This window comes from Indicator indicator, chromosome 9 (genome assembly GCF_027791375.1).
Source record: "Indicator indicator isolate 239-I01 chromosome 9, UM_Iind_1.1, whole genome shotgun sequence".
NCBI lineage: Eukaryota > Metazoa > Chordata > Aves > Piciformes > Indicatoridae > Indicator > Indicator indicator.
In genome coordinates this window covers 23,657,375-23,675,061 of record NC_072018.1, presented here as the reverse complement: position 1 = coordinate 23,675,061, position 17,687 = coordinate 23,657,375, and the positions used below count along the sequence as shown (strand labels likewise).

The 17,687-nt window shown below is 43.8% G+C and overlaps 1 protein-coding gene across 1 annotated transcript; it reads left to right on the top strand.

The window, feature by feature from the left end:
* The first annotated feature begins 603 nt into the window (after positions 1-603).
* On the top strand, positions 604-9,926 carry LOC128969005 (b(0,+)-type amino acid transporter 1-like). Its single transcript, XM_054383676.1, has 6 exons — positions 604-1,347; positions 3,134-3,267; positions 5,773-5,902; positions 7,880-8,004; positions 8,489-8,576; positions 9,693-9,926. Exons 1-6 carry the CDS (start codon positions 604-606, stop codon positions 9,924-9,926), a joined length of 1,455 nt encoding a protein of 484 aa, XP_054239651.1.
* The last annotated feature ends 7,761 nt before the right edge of the window (positions 9,927-17,687 follow it).

The following is a 17,687-nucleotide window of genomic DNA, read 5'->3' as shown; positions in this document are numbered from 1 at the left end:
TCCTCCTCCGTTTTATAAAATTTGAAAAAGTCACGATTGTCCCCTACTATTGTGCAGAAAAACAGTCTCTTTGTGTAAGACACTGGAAAAGTTTCTTGTCAAGCAAAGCCATAACATGCTGGGTGACAGGTTTGTTTGTTCACTTTTAGTGGGAAACGACAAAAATGATTGAGTACTAAAGCACGTGCTTGGACATTGCCTTTTAATCAAAGAATAAAGTATGGATTTGCATGGGGGTTTTGCTTCCTTGATCCTTATTTCAGGCACCATTCAAAAAACAATTTAAATGTGAGGTAAGTGGGGACACAGTCCAGTAAGGTGTAGAGTAATTCTGAGGTGGGGATGAATGTTTTCCATTATGGTTACTGGCAGTGAGACTCAAAGATATCAGCCTTGGAAGAATATGAACCACAATAAATTCTCAAGATAAGACAGGTCATGAAAACGTGAAATGCAAAAGGTAGGTTTATATTTCTTGACAGTGTTCAGTGTGACTATTGTAATTATTAACTCAACCCTAAAAGCCTGAGATTGTCCTTATTCAAATGCCTCAGTCTTATTCCACATGATCTCCTAACAGCAACATCTCCAAACATTTCCACAATGAAGAGAAGACAGACAATAGATTCACCTCATTCATCCACAGATCTGAGTGAAGGGAAGGAGAAATTAAGACTGAAGCAAGAGGTTGGCCTGATTAGTGGAGTGTCATTAATTGCAGGCACCATGATAGGCTCAGGGATCTTTATGTCCCCTGAGTGGGTACTACATCATATGGGGAGCCCTGCCAGCAGCCTGCTTATATGGGCAGCGTGTGGTGTCCTGGCCATGTTTGGAGCTTTGTCATACGCTGAGCTTGGAACCATAATTAAAGAGTCTGGAGGAGAATATATTTACATCTTGAGGATTTTTGGTTCTTTTCCTGCTTTCCTTTTTGCCTACACTTCTGTTATCCTGGTGAGACCAGCTGGTTTGGCAGCTGTCAGTCTGAGCTTTGCTGAATATGCTGTTGCGCCGTTCTACCCAGGATGCTCATCTCCACAGGTTGTCATTAAATGTACGGCTGCTGCCTGCATCCTGCTTTTAACTATCATCAACTGTCTCAACGTGAGGCTGGCAACGTCTATTATGAACATTTTTACAGCTGCCAAACTCTTGGCTTTGTTGGTGATTGTGGTGGGTGGACTGGTGCTGCTTGCCAAAGGACAAACTCAGAATTTTCAAAATGCCTTTCAAAACACAACGGCAGGTATTGGGGCAGTTGGAGTGGCATTTTACCAGGGACTCTGGTCCTACGATGGGTGGAACAATCTGAACTATGTAACTGAGGAGCTGAAGAAGCCTGAGGTGAGTGAGCTAGGTTTTACTTACTTCATTCTGCTGCTAGTATGTTTGATTCCATCTATGACTGTGTTAAGATGGGTAATCGAAGAATTGGAGCATTGAGGAAAGACTACTGAGCTTTCCTTCTGGTTTGTTCTGTCTTCTGGGGCAGGACAACCTGTGGATGTGACCAGAAAGGATAAAAATGAATGTTGAAGCAAAATAATAGCCAATCTACAAGAAAGCACTGAAGTACCCCATTGACTAGCAAAAAGCTTAGGCAGCACTTGGTTTATTTTGGGATTAAGTTTTGTCTTAGTGTTTAGAGGATCTCACTGTAGACACCTAGATTTATGCAGAAAAGAACTCACTTCTATGATCCATAAAGGTTTCTTAACACCATATATTCCCTGAAAGACTTGAACCATGCATGTATCAAAACCCCACTAACCTCCCCTCACTGCATGAAGGGAGAACTTCAGAGCAAACCAAACCGCACTGGGGAGGGAATCTAACTCTCTGAATGACCCTTATCTTTAAATATCTACTTTTTAGGCATTGTTCTATATGCTATACACACTGAAGTATCTCACTTGCATCTCACATCAGCCCTCTCTGTGTCCTATTGCCTCTTTTCACAGATCAGATGCTACAGCAGTGAACATCCCTTTTTAGAGTTGTGTGAGTGAAGAGTCTATAGACTATGATTTCTAGCAGTACAGCACACAACGTTTTACAGAAAAAATGAACACAGTTAAATATTAACCTCAGTGCAAAAAAGATCCTAGGATCATGTGGGACTCTCTGCCACAGGGTCCTAAATGCTGATATTAAGACCCTTGCAGAGTGGAGGCATCAGAGTAAAGGAACTGCTGTATCTTGTCCTGTGGTGGAAATGGTGAATACAAAGGCTCATATTTCAGGCCTGTAGATATATAGTCTTTCTATTTTGGACATTAGGAAAAATTTGTTCAGACATTTGGAAAAATTTCTTCACTGAAAGGGTTGTCAAGCACTAGAACAGGCTGCTCAGGGAAGTGGCTGAACTGTCATCCCTGGGGCTGTTTAAAAGACACATAGTCATGGTGCTTAGGGACATGGTTTAGCAGCAGACTTGTAGTGTTAGGGTAATGGTTGACCTCAATGATCTTAAAGGTCTTTTCCAGCCTTAAACAATTCTAGGAGTTTATGGTTACTGCACCAGTTGGTTTTTTCCCATCTTCCAGATAGTAGTATTTGTTGATTTTTCTGATCCTTGATGTGATCTGTAGTGTTCCAAGATAGCATCCTGTTGCTTAAAAAAAATAAAAATAATTCCTTCCTGGAGCCAATCCATTGCTGAGCCATGCTTTGATCTTGCCTGTAGAGGAGTTAAATGTGATGCAACACACACTGATACCTCATCCATGTCAGTGGATGCGCCTTCCATTTGTAGGAAGATGCAACACTGCAGGAGACATAATACACTGACAAAAAATAAATCAACAGACATTTCGAACCCACTATTTTTTAACCAAAATATTTTCAGATTTTTGTTTGCTTTGTTGCTGTTGTTTCTTTTCTTTCTAAAAACCTAACTTTTGAAATGTACAAATTTACTGTTTGCCCGACATCTTTGAGAAACTGGTGTAAAACCTGTCATGGGAATCTGGATCTTAGTTTTGTTCTGTGGAGAAGCTTAGTGAAGGAAGGAGTTTGAGTGAGAGATGTGAATGGTGGCAAAGACAACAAAACAGAGAACTAACAACAAAAAAATCCCAGTGCAGGCATAAATATGCTGCACCTAACACTCTTGCAATCCCTTTTCCAGGTGACACTTCCCAGAGCTGTGATGATTGCCATTCCTTTGGTGACATGTCTGTATTTGCTGGTAAATGTGAGCTACTTAGCAGCCATGACTCCATCTGAACTGCTGTCTTCAGGAGCTGTGGCAGTCACTTGGGGGTGAGCTCTGCATGTGGCAACACAGTCAATGAAGTCCAGTGAAATATGAGTTTTCTTGTGTGTTTCAGGAGATTTAGATGCTATTCCCATTAAGAACGGAGGCGCTGCACTTGTCAGGTTCTGTTACAGGAAAGCATATTGCTGGTCTCTGCTCTGTCACCTTGAGGGAAGTGTATAGCATTCCCCAACCAAAGACCCAGGCTGCCCGCACCCCTATGGTCTCCAAGGTGCACCTAGGCTACAGCATGCCTCTTACTCACCATTTGCCTCTTACTCCCCATTCCCACTATGAGCCTGTGGCTTCCCTCCAGCTCATGATTTTCCCCATGGAGAGTGGTCATAAAGAGGGAGTGAAGTTCACACCAGAAACATCTCCCCACAGGCAGTGAGGATACAGTGAGGCTTCATATCCATCCCTGAGGACTGGGAGATGAAGTGTCTGGTGATATTAAATAGGTTCTGTGCAAGGCAAAGATTCTGGGAAGAGAAGGGAGGGACCATCATGAGAGATGCAGCACCACTGACTCCTAACCAGATGATCTTCCACCAGAACATCCAGCCTTAGTCTAAATATTACCAAAGACACAGAATCCGTGATAGCCCTAAATGAGTTGTCTGGCAGAAATGATGACACATTGTATTCAGAGATTATGTTGTTGCTCATCCTCTTCCTAAAAAGTCAGCAGCAGCTTTCCTTCTGTGTGCATTTCACAAGATCTCCAGTTTGAAGATCTGACTGAGCTCTTGCTGGATGTGTTCTCTAATAGCCTTTCATGTCATTACAAGTAGGAGCTTTTAAAGGTCTAGTGCTTTGTTTGAACAGGTTACAAAGCCTCACTAAGCTTCAGTGTCATGAACTTTCCCTGCACTTCCTTTCCCTTCATTCTTGATTAGCTAGTTATTTGTAAGCTTCCTGCTTTTTAACACATCTCCTTTTCCTGCACGATTAACCTTTTCACCCTGAGAGTGCAATTCAGGAAAATACACTGAGCTAGCAACCAGAAAGCTGGGCATTCAAAAGCCTGGGTGGACCACAGGTAGATAACCACAGGCTGAGGAGGGTGTAGTGGCTGTGGTTCCCAAGCAAGAGATGAAGCTATACACATCATTGAGAAAGGATGGGAAGGGTATAAAGAAACCAGAACAGGACAGATGACATTTAAATGCATTCAATGTATAAGAAAACTGCCAGAGAGAAACGTTGTTCAGTAGTGAGAGGTGCAGCCACAGAAGGAGCTCTCCCCAGCATTTCTTTGATGCCAGTGATTTAACAACTACTGATCTGTTTGCTTATAAGAAGTAACTTGCAGTAGCCCAGTAGTGTGTGTCACTTTCAGGTTGAAAATGGCAAAGCACCAATCTCATAAATGCAAAATACACGATTGCTAAAGATTTTATTATTAATTTTGTGATATATGTTGTTTTCCCTTGACATCCTGTGGTTGTGGAGCCTCATGACCATAGGAAATGCCTAGATTCCATCATTTTGAAAAACGGGAAAATGCCTTGTTCTGGTTATTGCAAGTAGCTTAATAAATCAAAGCCTGAAGGACTATAAACCAGATATTAGGCTTCTAAACTACATTTTTTAAATTATTGTGGTAGATAAGCATTTGCCGTGATTTTGGAAAGCTTATCTCTTGATTTTGAACATTTGGGATAGGTGATACATGTCTTAAAGACATTCTGTATGGACAGAAATATAAAGTGTTCTGAAAACCTTTTTGAACTCTGGATTTTTGCGAATTGGATGAACAGTGTGTTTGGTTTTGTATCTGTGTGCACATGCATGTGATAATTACCCCAAACACCAGCATTTATTACTCAACTATTATTCTTCATATTGCTTCATTCCAAAACACAAGCTTCACTTTGCTGAAAAATGTATCAGATCTTTCAAATATTTACTTAAAACTCTATTTGCAACCCAGCTGCTTCTTCTGTTGTGGAGAAAGGAAACTATAAATGTCTGAACATGTTGTAGAAACAGACTTCTGGAATTCAAACGATTGTTTTGGCTTGAGCATGATTCATAGAGTAGCAAAAGTATGTGCATATGGGGGCTAACAGGGTTACATTCTTATGTATATTGGGGAAAAAGGCTATAATGCAGGACATTTCTTCAGGTCTGGTGGGAACAATTTTCCATCAATTTCCAAGCTAATATTGTTGTCTGTAATAGCAATATCTCCAGGTTTCACATCACAACGTCTGTACACAAAAAAATAGGGAGTTTTTCTGTTGTGACAGCTTTGTACACCGTTACAAGGTATACAGATGTAGATATATATACCAGGCAGGACAAAAAGCTGCTTCTTCTGTACAAGACAAAGTTAGGAGTGACTAAATATTAAGGGAACTAGAAGAAGGCTTTAAATCATTAGAAAGACTTTGGAAAAAAATAATTGAGAATAATGGAGGGAAGAAACCTCTCTGGTGCTATGATTAGTATGTGAGGCATCTGCAAGCTTGGATGTTACACTGTGAACTCTTTTCCTACCTCAGAGACAGAGTCCTGGGCAGTTGGGCATGGCTCATCTCCCTGTCGGTGGCACTCTCTACATTTGGTTCATCAAACGGCACATTCTTTAGCGGAGGTCGCGTGTGCTACGCTGCTGCCAGGGAAGGCCATATGGTAAGGACGTAAAAAAAGGTGACTGTCTCGCCTTGAGCAACTTTATCTTCTCGTGACACTAAAACAGAGAGAAAAACACTGTGTATGTTCAACCGGTAGAGTGATAGCTTTTTAGTGCCACTTTGTTTCTTGCCCAAAGACTTTTGTACCCATCTTTTTTAAAATACATTGTCTATCTTCTCTCCTGAATTTCTTCTTCTGTTGTGTAATTTTGGGAAAACACATAACTACAATTAGCTCAAATTTTAATGAAATGAAGTGAAATACTGCTGTATTAGAGCACCTGGCACAGGTTCTGGGGTGACCTAGCTAATAAACCTGCCAGAGGGGGTAAACCTGGCCACGCTTGCATACTATAAGGCACCTTGCTCACACAGGGAAGGTATCCCAGTACTGGCGAGCTGCCTTTGCACACAGTTCTGCATATGCAAGCTGGTCTCAGGGGTGTTTCAGCCTTCCCATGGGGTAGTTCAGTTCAAATACAGCATAGGATATCTCTGCTCTTCAATATTCATAGCAATTACAAGGTGACATGAAGCTTTACATCTTCCCTAGCTGGAATTTTCAACTGGTTTTGTTAGATGGTGCCAAAACTGGTAGAAAAGCAGAGATCAGGCTGCTGCAGCCCTGTGCTCCCTGGGCCAACTGCTAAGTTCAGCATGTATTCCCAAAACACACACAAGTATATAATGTGTATGCACACGGACACATACATATTTATATGTATATATACAGGTACAGGTAGTAGGCTACACAGATCTGCACATACAGACACACTCAGTGCTCACACAAACACCACTGAGGGCCTCATCTTGTTCCCTCTCTGGCTGATCAGGGGCCTGTTAGTGGGAAACGTATACAAACATATGTGTAGTGTGGGTCCCTCCAGCAGCTGGGCTCAGACACAGTCAGCCCAGTAACTGCCCTGGATCTCAATCTCCCCAGTTGCTGGTATCTGGGCATACAAGTTCCCGAGGCCACTGCTCCACTACAAGTGCTGGTGCAGACCCCCCTACTCACAGGCACATCCCTCCACGTCTACCCACACTTGTTCTCCCTCTTAGTGCTTGGGCTGAGGTGCATTTGCCCTCCTTTGTTTTGAGCAGGCATGTTGTGTTCCTGCTGGACCTTTGTTACTTCTTGGTCCTTCCTCCCAATGCCATCTGGCAGTTCTGATCACAGGTGTGAAGGATTCCACTCTGCACCAGCTTCACTCCTTGTACACAGGAGGGAATCTTTTATGTATATGAATGACCAGGCTGGTGGAGATGACTAGGTTGGTGGTTACTGGTTTTGATGGTTGCTGGTTTCACAGCTCCTCTTACAGATGACAGTATCTGCTGTGTTGTGGAAAGCTCTAAGCAGTTCACAGATAGTCTGAATTTGACCATACTGGACTAAAAGCTGAACATTTATGACACTTCCCAAACACTCATCTGTAGCAGAAATCTTTGCATCATATTTTGGTTGGAAGAAAAAAGAAAAAAAATCCTTTCTCATTAAACTTTCCTAATGAACCAAACAATAAAAAAGATAATAATTCTTTCTGTGTTCTGGTTTGCTTTGCGTTTAGTTGCATAAGCGTTTCAGGACTACTCCTTGTCTCATTTTCCAGTCAGCCCAAGAGAAGTCAAGTCCCGGAGGGACATGACAAAAGGCCCAAGCACAAGGTCCTGATGATGATCAGGAATGCTAATTTGCCTCAGACTTCCTTAGACTGTTGCACTAGTGCTTTGAAAAATCTCATCTTGCCTGCCTAAACTGAGCATATTTGATAGGATATCAGTGAGACAAAATAAAAATATCCTTGCGAGAGGTTTACAATCCTCAGAGTTGAATTGCTTTTGTTCAATACTTGTTTGATGATTAAAAATGTGTCTCTGGCTGTGGGCAGAGAGCCCACCAGCAGCTGAGGTGGGTGACTAAGGATGTCTGAGTACGTGATATGATGGTATATTGTTTCACTTTGGCTTTCAGCCAGACATTCTGTCTATGGCTCATGTACGATGTCTCACGCCTTCCCCTGCTCTGCTGTTTACATCTGCTATGTCTTTAATTATGATAATATCAGGAACCTTCACCAGTATCGTGAACTTCTTCAGGTATGTATGCATAGCATTTCTGTATAGTGTTTCAGTTTGCATCCCCTGTGATCCTGACTTTTAAAATTGTTTCAGAAGTATATTATTTTTGAAGTATATTCTTTTTAAAAGTATTTTATTGTAATTTTTTTTGAGCCTGGGCCATTGCTTTCTAACCAATACTGTGGAGGGGAGAAGGTGGGGGAAAGAAAGAGCTCAGGAACCATCATCTTTGCAATGCATGAATGCTTCTGTCACTATATACTTAATCGTTGTATTGAGAGGAATCTATAATATTTAGATAATTGTAAAGTTCTCATTGTTTGTGCTGTAAAGGAAACAAATAGAAGAAATACTAAGTTTGTATCGATATTGTCCTTTTTTAATTGGAGATTGGAACATCTGGGATCTTGAAGGCAAGCCTGACATTCTTTGGAGATCTCACCCCAAATGAAATGCAAATGTAATGCTGTTGGTTTTTTTTCCCCCTGTTGTTTTCTTCCAGTTTTATAGCATGGCTTTTCTATGGCATGACTATTTCTGGTCTCCTGTATTTAAAAATCAAGAAACCAGAACTTCCAAGATCTTACAAGGTGAAGTAATAATAGTAATCCCTTAAACCATTTTTCTGTATTTCCTAAATGACCAAGAGAGTATTATGAAGAAAGAGAGCACTGGGGCTGGCTACTTACAAATTTAGTGTAGTTGTCCTTCCTTTTTTAATTCAATGTTTTGTCTCAGCAAAGTCAACAAGAGGCAAGATAGTGTGAATATATAGGCATGTCAAGGCTGAATTCTCTGTCTTGATAAGCTAATAATGCACTGACCCCTCACTGTGGAAAATATATCTACCATACCTTCATTCTTTCTGAGAGATCTAAGAGGAAAATGAAGGATGATTCTGATCAACAATGCAATCGTGTTTATGCTCTCAGAGCTTGGTCGCACTCCTCAGAGGGTAGCCCTGGTGTAAGAACCTTTCAGAGGAAAAAAAGCTCAGCCAGAATATCCCATGTCCTTTGAGATCGCTAAAGGAAGCTTTGTTCCCCACAAAACAGATGAATGGAAGAAAAATCAGGAATTACCTGCTCTTTTCCCAGTGCCATGAACCAGATGAGCTGCAGCACTTGCTCAATGAGTGAGGGAACTATTTTTATGGAAAAGATTCTGGGAACAGCAGACCTATGAGAATGCAGAACGGTGACTTTCACCTTGTTGTGAAATCTTTTGTCTTGTGCAATCACTAGCCTTTGAGGGAGAATGGCTTCAAATTTAAATTAAAATGCTCACTGAGTAAGTTTACAGGAATAGACTCTGAGATTGCAACACATGAATGAAGGTTTTGGCCCAGGGTGCTAAGGTTCACTTATGTAAACTCATTCATTGCTGTGTGTTTTGTCTACAGCTCAGCTTTTAGATCCAAGGCAATAGGAATAGCAAGAATGCACTTGGCACTAAAAGTAGTAGTTTGAATCTTCAGGTCTAAGAGGATAGGGGAGACCAGGGGTTAGCATGTGTGGCAGTGGTTCAGCCTTGTAGTGGGAGTGGGCTGGGAAACAGGATGTCTGGATTAATTGGGATTTTTAGATAATATGCCAGGTTGTAGCGGGGTTTCATCTAAAAAGCCTTCTGCAGAAGTTTTAGGGTTGTCCAGGCCCACAGTGGCCCAGGATTATGTGAGTCTTTACACTGATGTTTTGTTTTCACAGGTCCCAATTATCATCCCAATAATTGTGCTGATGGCAGCTGTGTACCTGGTGTTTGCTCCCATCATTGATCAACCACAAATGGAGATCCTCTACATTGTCCTGTTCATTTTCAGTGGTGTCATTCTTTATTTCCCACTGATTCACTTCAAGTGGCACCCTCGCTTTTTACAGACACTAACTTTACATCTCCAGCTGTTCCTGGAAGTTGTTCCCACCACCAGGGAAGCAAATTGAGATAACATCCTCCTGGCCTATGGCTGCCTGCCTCTCATAGTTTATCCCAGCACCTTTGTTTTCAAGGCTCAGAAAATATTTTTCTGTGAGGGAGAATGAGTAGAATGAAAGTGTCACTAAAATGTCTAGCTGAAAGGGACTAGAGCCCATGACTCCTCATATTTTCTTAACATTCTGAGGACATGTTTTCCTCATTTTCAGGCTGTGCAGCACAGCCTGGGATCTACCTGGCTAGAAAGCAGCTCTGTAGAAAGGGATGCAGGGGTCCTGGGTCCTGGTGGACAACAAGTTCAATATGAGTGACCAGTACTCTTGTGGCAAGGAAAGGCAACAGGATGCTAGGTTACATTAACAAAGGCATCACCAGCAGAGATAAAGACATCATTATCTCAGTCTGCTCAGCACTTGTCAGGCCACATCTGGAATACTATGTCCAGGCTGTGTTGCACTCCTGGATTATATTTTCCAAGGTGAAAGACCCTATACTTGTCCTTGTTGAACTTCATATGGCTCTTGTTAGCCCACTCTACCAATCTATCTAGGTCTTCCTGAAGGGTGGCTCTCCATTTTGAGGTGTCCACTTGCCCATTTGGTTTGGTGTAATCACCAAACTTCATCAGGGTATACTTGATCCCATCATCCAGATCACTTGTGAAGATAATAAACAAGTGTCAGGAAGAGGCAGCATGTCCTTACTGTCCATAACTACAGCACAGTAACTAATGTGACGGTAGGCAGAGCTCTATAGCTGCCATTGCGTGTGCAGGTTGCACTGTATGATCATGTCGGTCCTGTCTGTCTCTGAAGCTCCAGATCCCTGTGACATCTGCTTAGTCCCTTTCTTCATGGGCTCTGAGGACAACTAGACTACAAGCGTTGCCCTCAAGTTAATCATAAGATCTATACTTCACCTCAAGACTCTGAGTATAATTGAATTCCATACTTCAGCTGCTAACCTTCAACCACCAGTCAGAAACATGACCAGCTTGGTACACAAAGCTGAATGTATTCTGGATCTTTTCCTGACTTCCTCAGAAGTGTCAGAGGTAAGCTACACCTGGGGACAGTCAAGGACAGTCCAGTGTGTCAGAGGGTAAAGAAAATCCTTCTTTGGCAATCTGCTGATAAGGCTTGCTTATATACCCAAGTTCAAGTGACCATCATCTGAGGAGAAACTCCCTCTTGGGTGAGACATACCAGAATCTGTAATGATTTTATTTTTTCTCTGTTGCGGAAATACAGCTCACCTGCTTGTTGGCAGGGTTTATCTTATCAGTTCACTACCTGTGCACAGGGGTTTGCCCTTCAGTCTCTCCTGCTCTTTCCTGGGACACAGGGAGTAATCCCGGCCTCATGGGATCCTCTCAGCAGTGCTAACTTGCTTTCCAGGTCATTATGCTGAGGGGATTGTAGACTTGTTTTCAGAGGTGAAATAAGTACAACCAACTCTGAGAATCATAGACCATTAAAGTGTGGGTTGGAACTGGCCTCTGGAGGTCTCTAGTCCAACTCCTTGGTTGGAGCCAGGCTATTTCCACACTAGATCAGATCACCAGTGACTCTGTCTCACCAAGTCTTCAAAAACACTAAGGATGGAGAGCCCACCAGCTCTTTGTGCTGCCTTCCCGATAAAGAAATTTGCCTGAAGTCCAGCCTCTCAAGTCACACCTTGTGACTGTTGCCCTTCATTGTATCCTCTGCTACTGCCAATGGGGTTAGGTCCATCATTTTGTAATTTGTCTTCACAGAGTTGTAGGTTGCTACTATATTTCCTCTTATCCTTTTTGCCAGAATCAGTAAGCCAAATTTCCTCAGCTTCTTCATGTAGGTGACATGGGCCCTGACCATCTTAGGAACTCTTTTTCAGATCCTCCCCAGTTCCTCCGCTTCCTTTTTGAACTTGGGAGGGGTCAGAAAATTGGATACAACATTCTAAGTGTGCCCTCACAGGTGTCCAATATAGAGGATAGCTAACGTCCCTTATCTGCTGACCGCAGTTCTCTTTATGTGGGCCACTATGTAGAACTCCAGCTCCTTTCAGCCAGTCAGTTTCCAGCCTGTGCTGACTCATATGGTTATTCCACCCCAGATGGAATAAAGGACTCATGCTTCTCATTGCTGATCTGCAGAATGCATCCTGCTGGCCTAATCCTCAAGTTTCTCCAGATACCTCTGAATTGAAGCTCCACCATTTAGCATGTCAGCCGCTTCCCCTAATTTAGTACCACTCACAAATTTGCTGAGAGCACATTATGTCACATGATCCAGGTTGCCCAGGAAGATACTGAACAATGCTGGCCTCAGTTTCAACTCTTGTGGCACTAACTACCAGCTGCTGACCAGATGTCAAGTCATTGATGTAGCTTTAGCTTGCTATGTGAGGTATACACGTCTAAGAGCTTCATCTGACTTGAGTGGAAGGCAATGGCAAACCCTTATTTCATGCAGTTACTGCTAGTATTAGAAAGTTTGGATGTGCTGTGATAAATCTACCCATCAGGAAGACTCAGTCTAGCAGCTTAGAAGGATCTGTACCTTGAACTTTATCAGTTACTGACTAGTTGAATATCATCATGGCCTTTGTGTATGTGACTGATCCCTCAGAAGGATGTAGACCCAAGCCCATGCAATAAAAAAAAGGGTGGTCCTGGGCTTGTGAACTAGCAGTGAGACTAACGGGCAGTGAAAGAGTCCATTTATTTTTAGAACTGAGCTACCATGTCAGATTTGTCCTTGGAGGCAGTAAACCCTGTGGGTTGAGATCATCTTTTTCTTCTAAAGGTTGGTCATTAATTCTTATTGTATAATTTCATGGATTATGTCCTGCTTTTCATGCAGTGAGATGACAGAAAATGAGTGAGTTGAGATACGGGAAAATGAAAAGTGAATGAAAGAGAATTTCTGTATTGGCAAGGCTTGACTCGTGTGTCTGAATTATATATGTAAATTCCAGGCATGGACAACACCTAAGCAGCAAACACACATGCTCAGAAGTTCAGAAATGACAGAATAAAGGTTGTTTGTTCAGCAGTGAATCCTTTCCTTTCTGTTCATATATTCTGGACCTATTTGTTAGTGCATAATCTGAATTTTCCATGGTGCATCTGTGCCATTAACAGACAAAGCAGAGCAATGGTTCAGTATTTTGCACTTTCCCCTTGCTCAGTCTGTAGCTGCCATACTTCACCTTGGTCTCCCCCAGCACCAAGTCTTTTTTATTCTCTGACCCCAGGGGCTATCCTGTCAACCTGCCCAGCAACCTCCTGCCTGTTTTTCCACTTTCATTTAGTTGAATTTGTGCAAAAAATTACCATTCCTCAGATTTGCAATGCAATAAAAAAAAAAAAATCCAAAAAATCAAAACCCAACCAATCAAACCCCTCCCCCCCAAAAAAAACCAAACCAAACAAAAAACAAACCCAAAAAACAAAACGCCTAAACCAAACCAAACCAAACAAACAGAAAAAAAACCCTAGGCAACAGGAAAACACTTTTCTCAGAGGACCTGAAGGTGGGATAAGGGCAGTTGGGAATACCCACAACACAGGTGAGGCTGACAGTCAGGGGGGATAGGTAGGGTGGGAGAGGGAGGGAGGTGAAAATGGTGGCGATGCATAGCCTTGGGCTGAAACCTTAGCTCAATCACGGGGGTGTGCACATCTCCCATGCCATTGTCCCCAAAGCATGGGTGAGGAGCATAGGAAGCTGTTGGAGCTGAGGGCATCAGCCTAGCATCTCCAGGCCATGGAGATGATTTTGCAGAGGAAAGAGATGCCGGCAGAGGGCGGTGGCAGCCATCTGATGAAGAGCTCGATCGCATCAGCCTCTTCCCCGGCGGCTGCGGCAGACAGCGAAGCAGGACAGACAGTTCGGCTGTGCAGAAGAGCCCGAGGAAGAAATTAGTTACTGTACCATGGGAGGTACTTCATAGCGCCAGCCGCAGGCAGCCAGTGGGCCGCCCACTGCTCACCTAGAGCCCACTCGGGGGTATCGCGCTATGGTTCGATTACCTGAAATAGCAAAAAACATCGTTTTGGGGATAGGTGAATGAGATCAACCAGCTTTGCTCGTGGTCAGGCAAATGTCAGGTATCATGCAAGGGAGGGAAGGGATCCTGTGTCTGGAAGCGAGCTGGGGAGAGGAAACAGATCCTGCCCTCCTCAGCAGTGATGCTTCCTGTCCCTGTGCCCATCTGCACACATGGCTATACCCCAGGCACCCGCGATCGAGCACCCACCAGAACACCCGGTGTACAGCACTGGGGAGACTTCCCTTGGGGGCTGCAACTACTGCCCTGCAGCACCATTTCCCTGCCCTGCAGCACCCTCTCCATGCCCCGGGACGGAGGATTCTCCTAAGGGCCATTGCTTTTTCTCTGAAAAGAAAGGAAGACAGCTTATCAGGCTGAAATCAGCAGGAGTCCTTCTGAAGTCAGGCAAATTAATGAACACTGAATTATTCATACCTGTGTTTGAAACATAACCATTCCCTTGCCATGCTGGAAATCCAGATGAAATGCTTTTGTGCTGGAGCTGGATACCCTCAGAGGTACTTTTGTAGTGCACTTTAAAAACCCAGCTCTGCCTTGTCTTGAGATCAAAGCTGTTTGGGAGGCAGGAACCACCTTCTTGAGCATGCAGGACCTTGCCCAGCTGAGCTCAGGGCTTGTTGGAAACCCACAGGGTAAAACTCCACACTCAAGTTGTGCAGCTGTGCACAAAGTGAATCTGATTTCATCGTTGCATTGTCCAAGGTGAGTGAAAGCCAATAAACACATGAGATATTTGCAGCAGGTTGCTTAGATATAATTTTTTCTTATCTCAGTGTTCTGACAGAAGAAAGCTAGCATCTCTTTATTATGGTTGGTCCATAACACAGAGAAGCTATAGCTGCGAATTAGCATCTGCATTTTGCTATGTGCTGTGCATATGCAGAAGCCCCCTCAAGAGTGAAACCTCTTGACAGAGACCATCTCAGCATAACTGCACTATACAATGAGTGAACTGTGCGGAAGAAATGCACTCGTGCTTTCTTTGGATGCAGTTTACATCCTGGAGTCCCACTTACTGTGCAATTCAATGTACATGCAAAGCATGACCCATGGAAATGCTTTTTAGGGTGATATTTCCTCCAGGAGTGTTTTCTTAAAAGAGACGGGTCTGGGAAACAAACCCAGTTCCCTTTTCCAGCATTCCCTCCTGGGGTATTCTTCCTGGGGCAGAAGAAAGATTTATCAGTCCACCAGCTTGGCTTGCCCCGAAGGATGTATCTCCATCTCCTGTCTCTATTGTAGGGAATACCTGAATCCATGCTCATGACATACGAGCAGCCATAGAGATGCCTTGTATTGGTACAGCTTCAAGCAGAAATGGAGATATGTAACCGGCATCATAAAGCTTGCAAAGCAACGAACACATGCAAAACCAACGTACCTGCCTTATTTTGTAAGAGAACATAGAAAAGAAGGTGCAGAAAGGGCAAAAACTTTGGCTTTCTGTTCTGAAAATGTCCTGGGCAGATGTAGTGAGCCAGTCATGAAATGCATTAGCTATAGCTAATTAACTTGTTAAAAGCACTTTGAACATCAGCAGGTTACTTCGAGCTGGTAATGACACTGTTTCGTTGTTACTACTCTGAGCAGCAAATTCTCCAGGGTTACAGTGCATTATCTGGCTTTTCTGAAGCCACTGGCCTGGGACTGGTGTTGCACTGGGGACACTAAGCGTACTATCCCTGGGAGGATCTGTCATCCAGGACACTATCCCAGCATTTTGTGTGAGTGCTTTTGTCTTACACTTGGGTTCTGTCTTGAAGTTTGCTGAAAAACTACAGGGATTTTGCCTGGTGGTGAATGCATGGCCCAAAGAAACAGTCAGGAAAAGAAGGGAGAAATGAGAACAGAACAAGAGGGTGAACCTGTATGGCTTTTTGGAGTCACTGGAAGAGAGGGACCAAGAGATGAAAGAACCAACAGTTTGGCAGAGCAGAGAAAATTCCACAGCCTACAATACCATCAGCTGGGAAGAGCTCAGTTTTAAAGCTACCAAATAGAAGGAGAAAAAGTATTTGGTGAAAACCAACGTTGAAGGAGTAGAACAAAGGGGGAAGATTAACTCAGTGTACTAATGACATGTAGTGTCTTGCATCTTCGTATTATGGACTAAAGAAGGCAGACATTGCAGTATTTTGTATGATTTCATATGTGCTTGGTGAACAGTAGGTAGAGATAGTGCCACTGTGAAGTGGCTCCATCATGGTGGGAGTTGTGCCCTAAAGTGCCTGCAGTTCCCAAAGCAATGAGACAGATGGTGCTGTACCAACACTGGAGTGATCTGCTGCTTCATGGGTGGAAATCTCACTTCTCTCCACCATGACACTAATGATGTCCCCTGGTAGACCCCCCAGTCCCAGCTCTTCTTCCAGTCCTATAGGTGGGTGGCAGAGTCTACCAGGAATCAGTGCTGTGCTTAGGTGACCAAGCTGCTCTGTCTATTTCTCAGAGGGAAGTTGTCACTGTCCCTCAAGTGCCCCCTGTGCACCTACTATGCCACTAAAGCCCTGCACAGGGCACTGCAATAGACCCATGTATGCTTGTGTTTCTCCACTGAGCGATGGGCACGCTGCAAGTCTCTTGGTTTCCTGCAGGAGTCTGACCTTAAGGTTTGTGTTGTCCTCTCTGCCACCTGGTCTGGTTAAGAATCAAGAATCAAGAAGGTTGGAAGAGACCTCAAAGATCATCAAGTCCAACCTGTCACCCTAAACCTCATGACTATCTAAACCACGGCACCAAGTGCCACGTCCAATCCCCTCTTGAACACCTCCAGGAATGGTGACTCCACCACCTCCCTGGGCAGCACATTCCAATGGCCAACCACTCTCTCTGTGAAGAACTTTCTCCTCACCTCCAGCCTAAACCTCCCCTGGCACAGCTTGAGACTGTGTCGTCTTGTTCTGGTGCTGGTTGCCTGGGAGAAGAGACCAAACCCCTCCTGGCTACAACCTCCCTTCAGGTAGTTGTAGACAGCAATGAGGTCTCCCCTGAGCCCCCTCTTCTCCAGGCTAAACAGTCCCAGCTCCCTCAGCCTCTCCTCATAGGGCTTGTGCTCAAGGCCTCTCACCAGCCTCGTTGCCCTTCTCTGGACATGCTCCAGCAATTCAACATCTTTCCTAAACTGAGGGGCCCAGAACTGGACACAGTACTCAAGGTGTGGCCTAACCAGTTCCTTTAACACAGCCACACACTGCACTATCCCTGGCTGACGGGTAGAGGAAAATAGGAACAATAAGCAGTGATGCAAAAACCCCCAGCCCTGATAAAAAAAACCATGTCATTTTAATCACAAAGCCTTAAAAGCACACCTCTGTTGTAACAGTGTCATTCTGGGGGCATATAAGGCCAAAATGCCCCTCAGCTGAACTTCTCTCAAAGGCCAGTGAAGCTCCTTCTGAAGGACAGACAAGCCTCTCTGACTTTTTCCCCCCAAATGAATTTAAGACCCTGGTCCTGTTCCAGACTTTAGTCTACAGAAATGCAGCCAGCTCCAGCTCCCTGTCTCTCATGGGCTGAGTAGGTTGGTGGAAGGTTTTGAACAGTCTGATACATTGCCAGAGACGGCAGACAGCAAATGGGATCCAGATGTGTCCTCCAGCATGAGGCTTTTCTTTCAGAAGGAATTTTCCCAGATCTTTTCCCAGATCTTGCTGTTGGGGTTTCTCTTACAATATACAGCCACCTGGCTTGCCTCCAGATCTATCAGCATT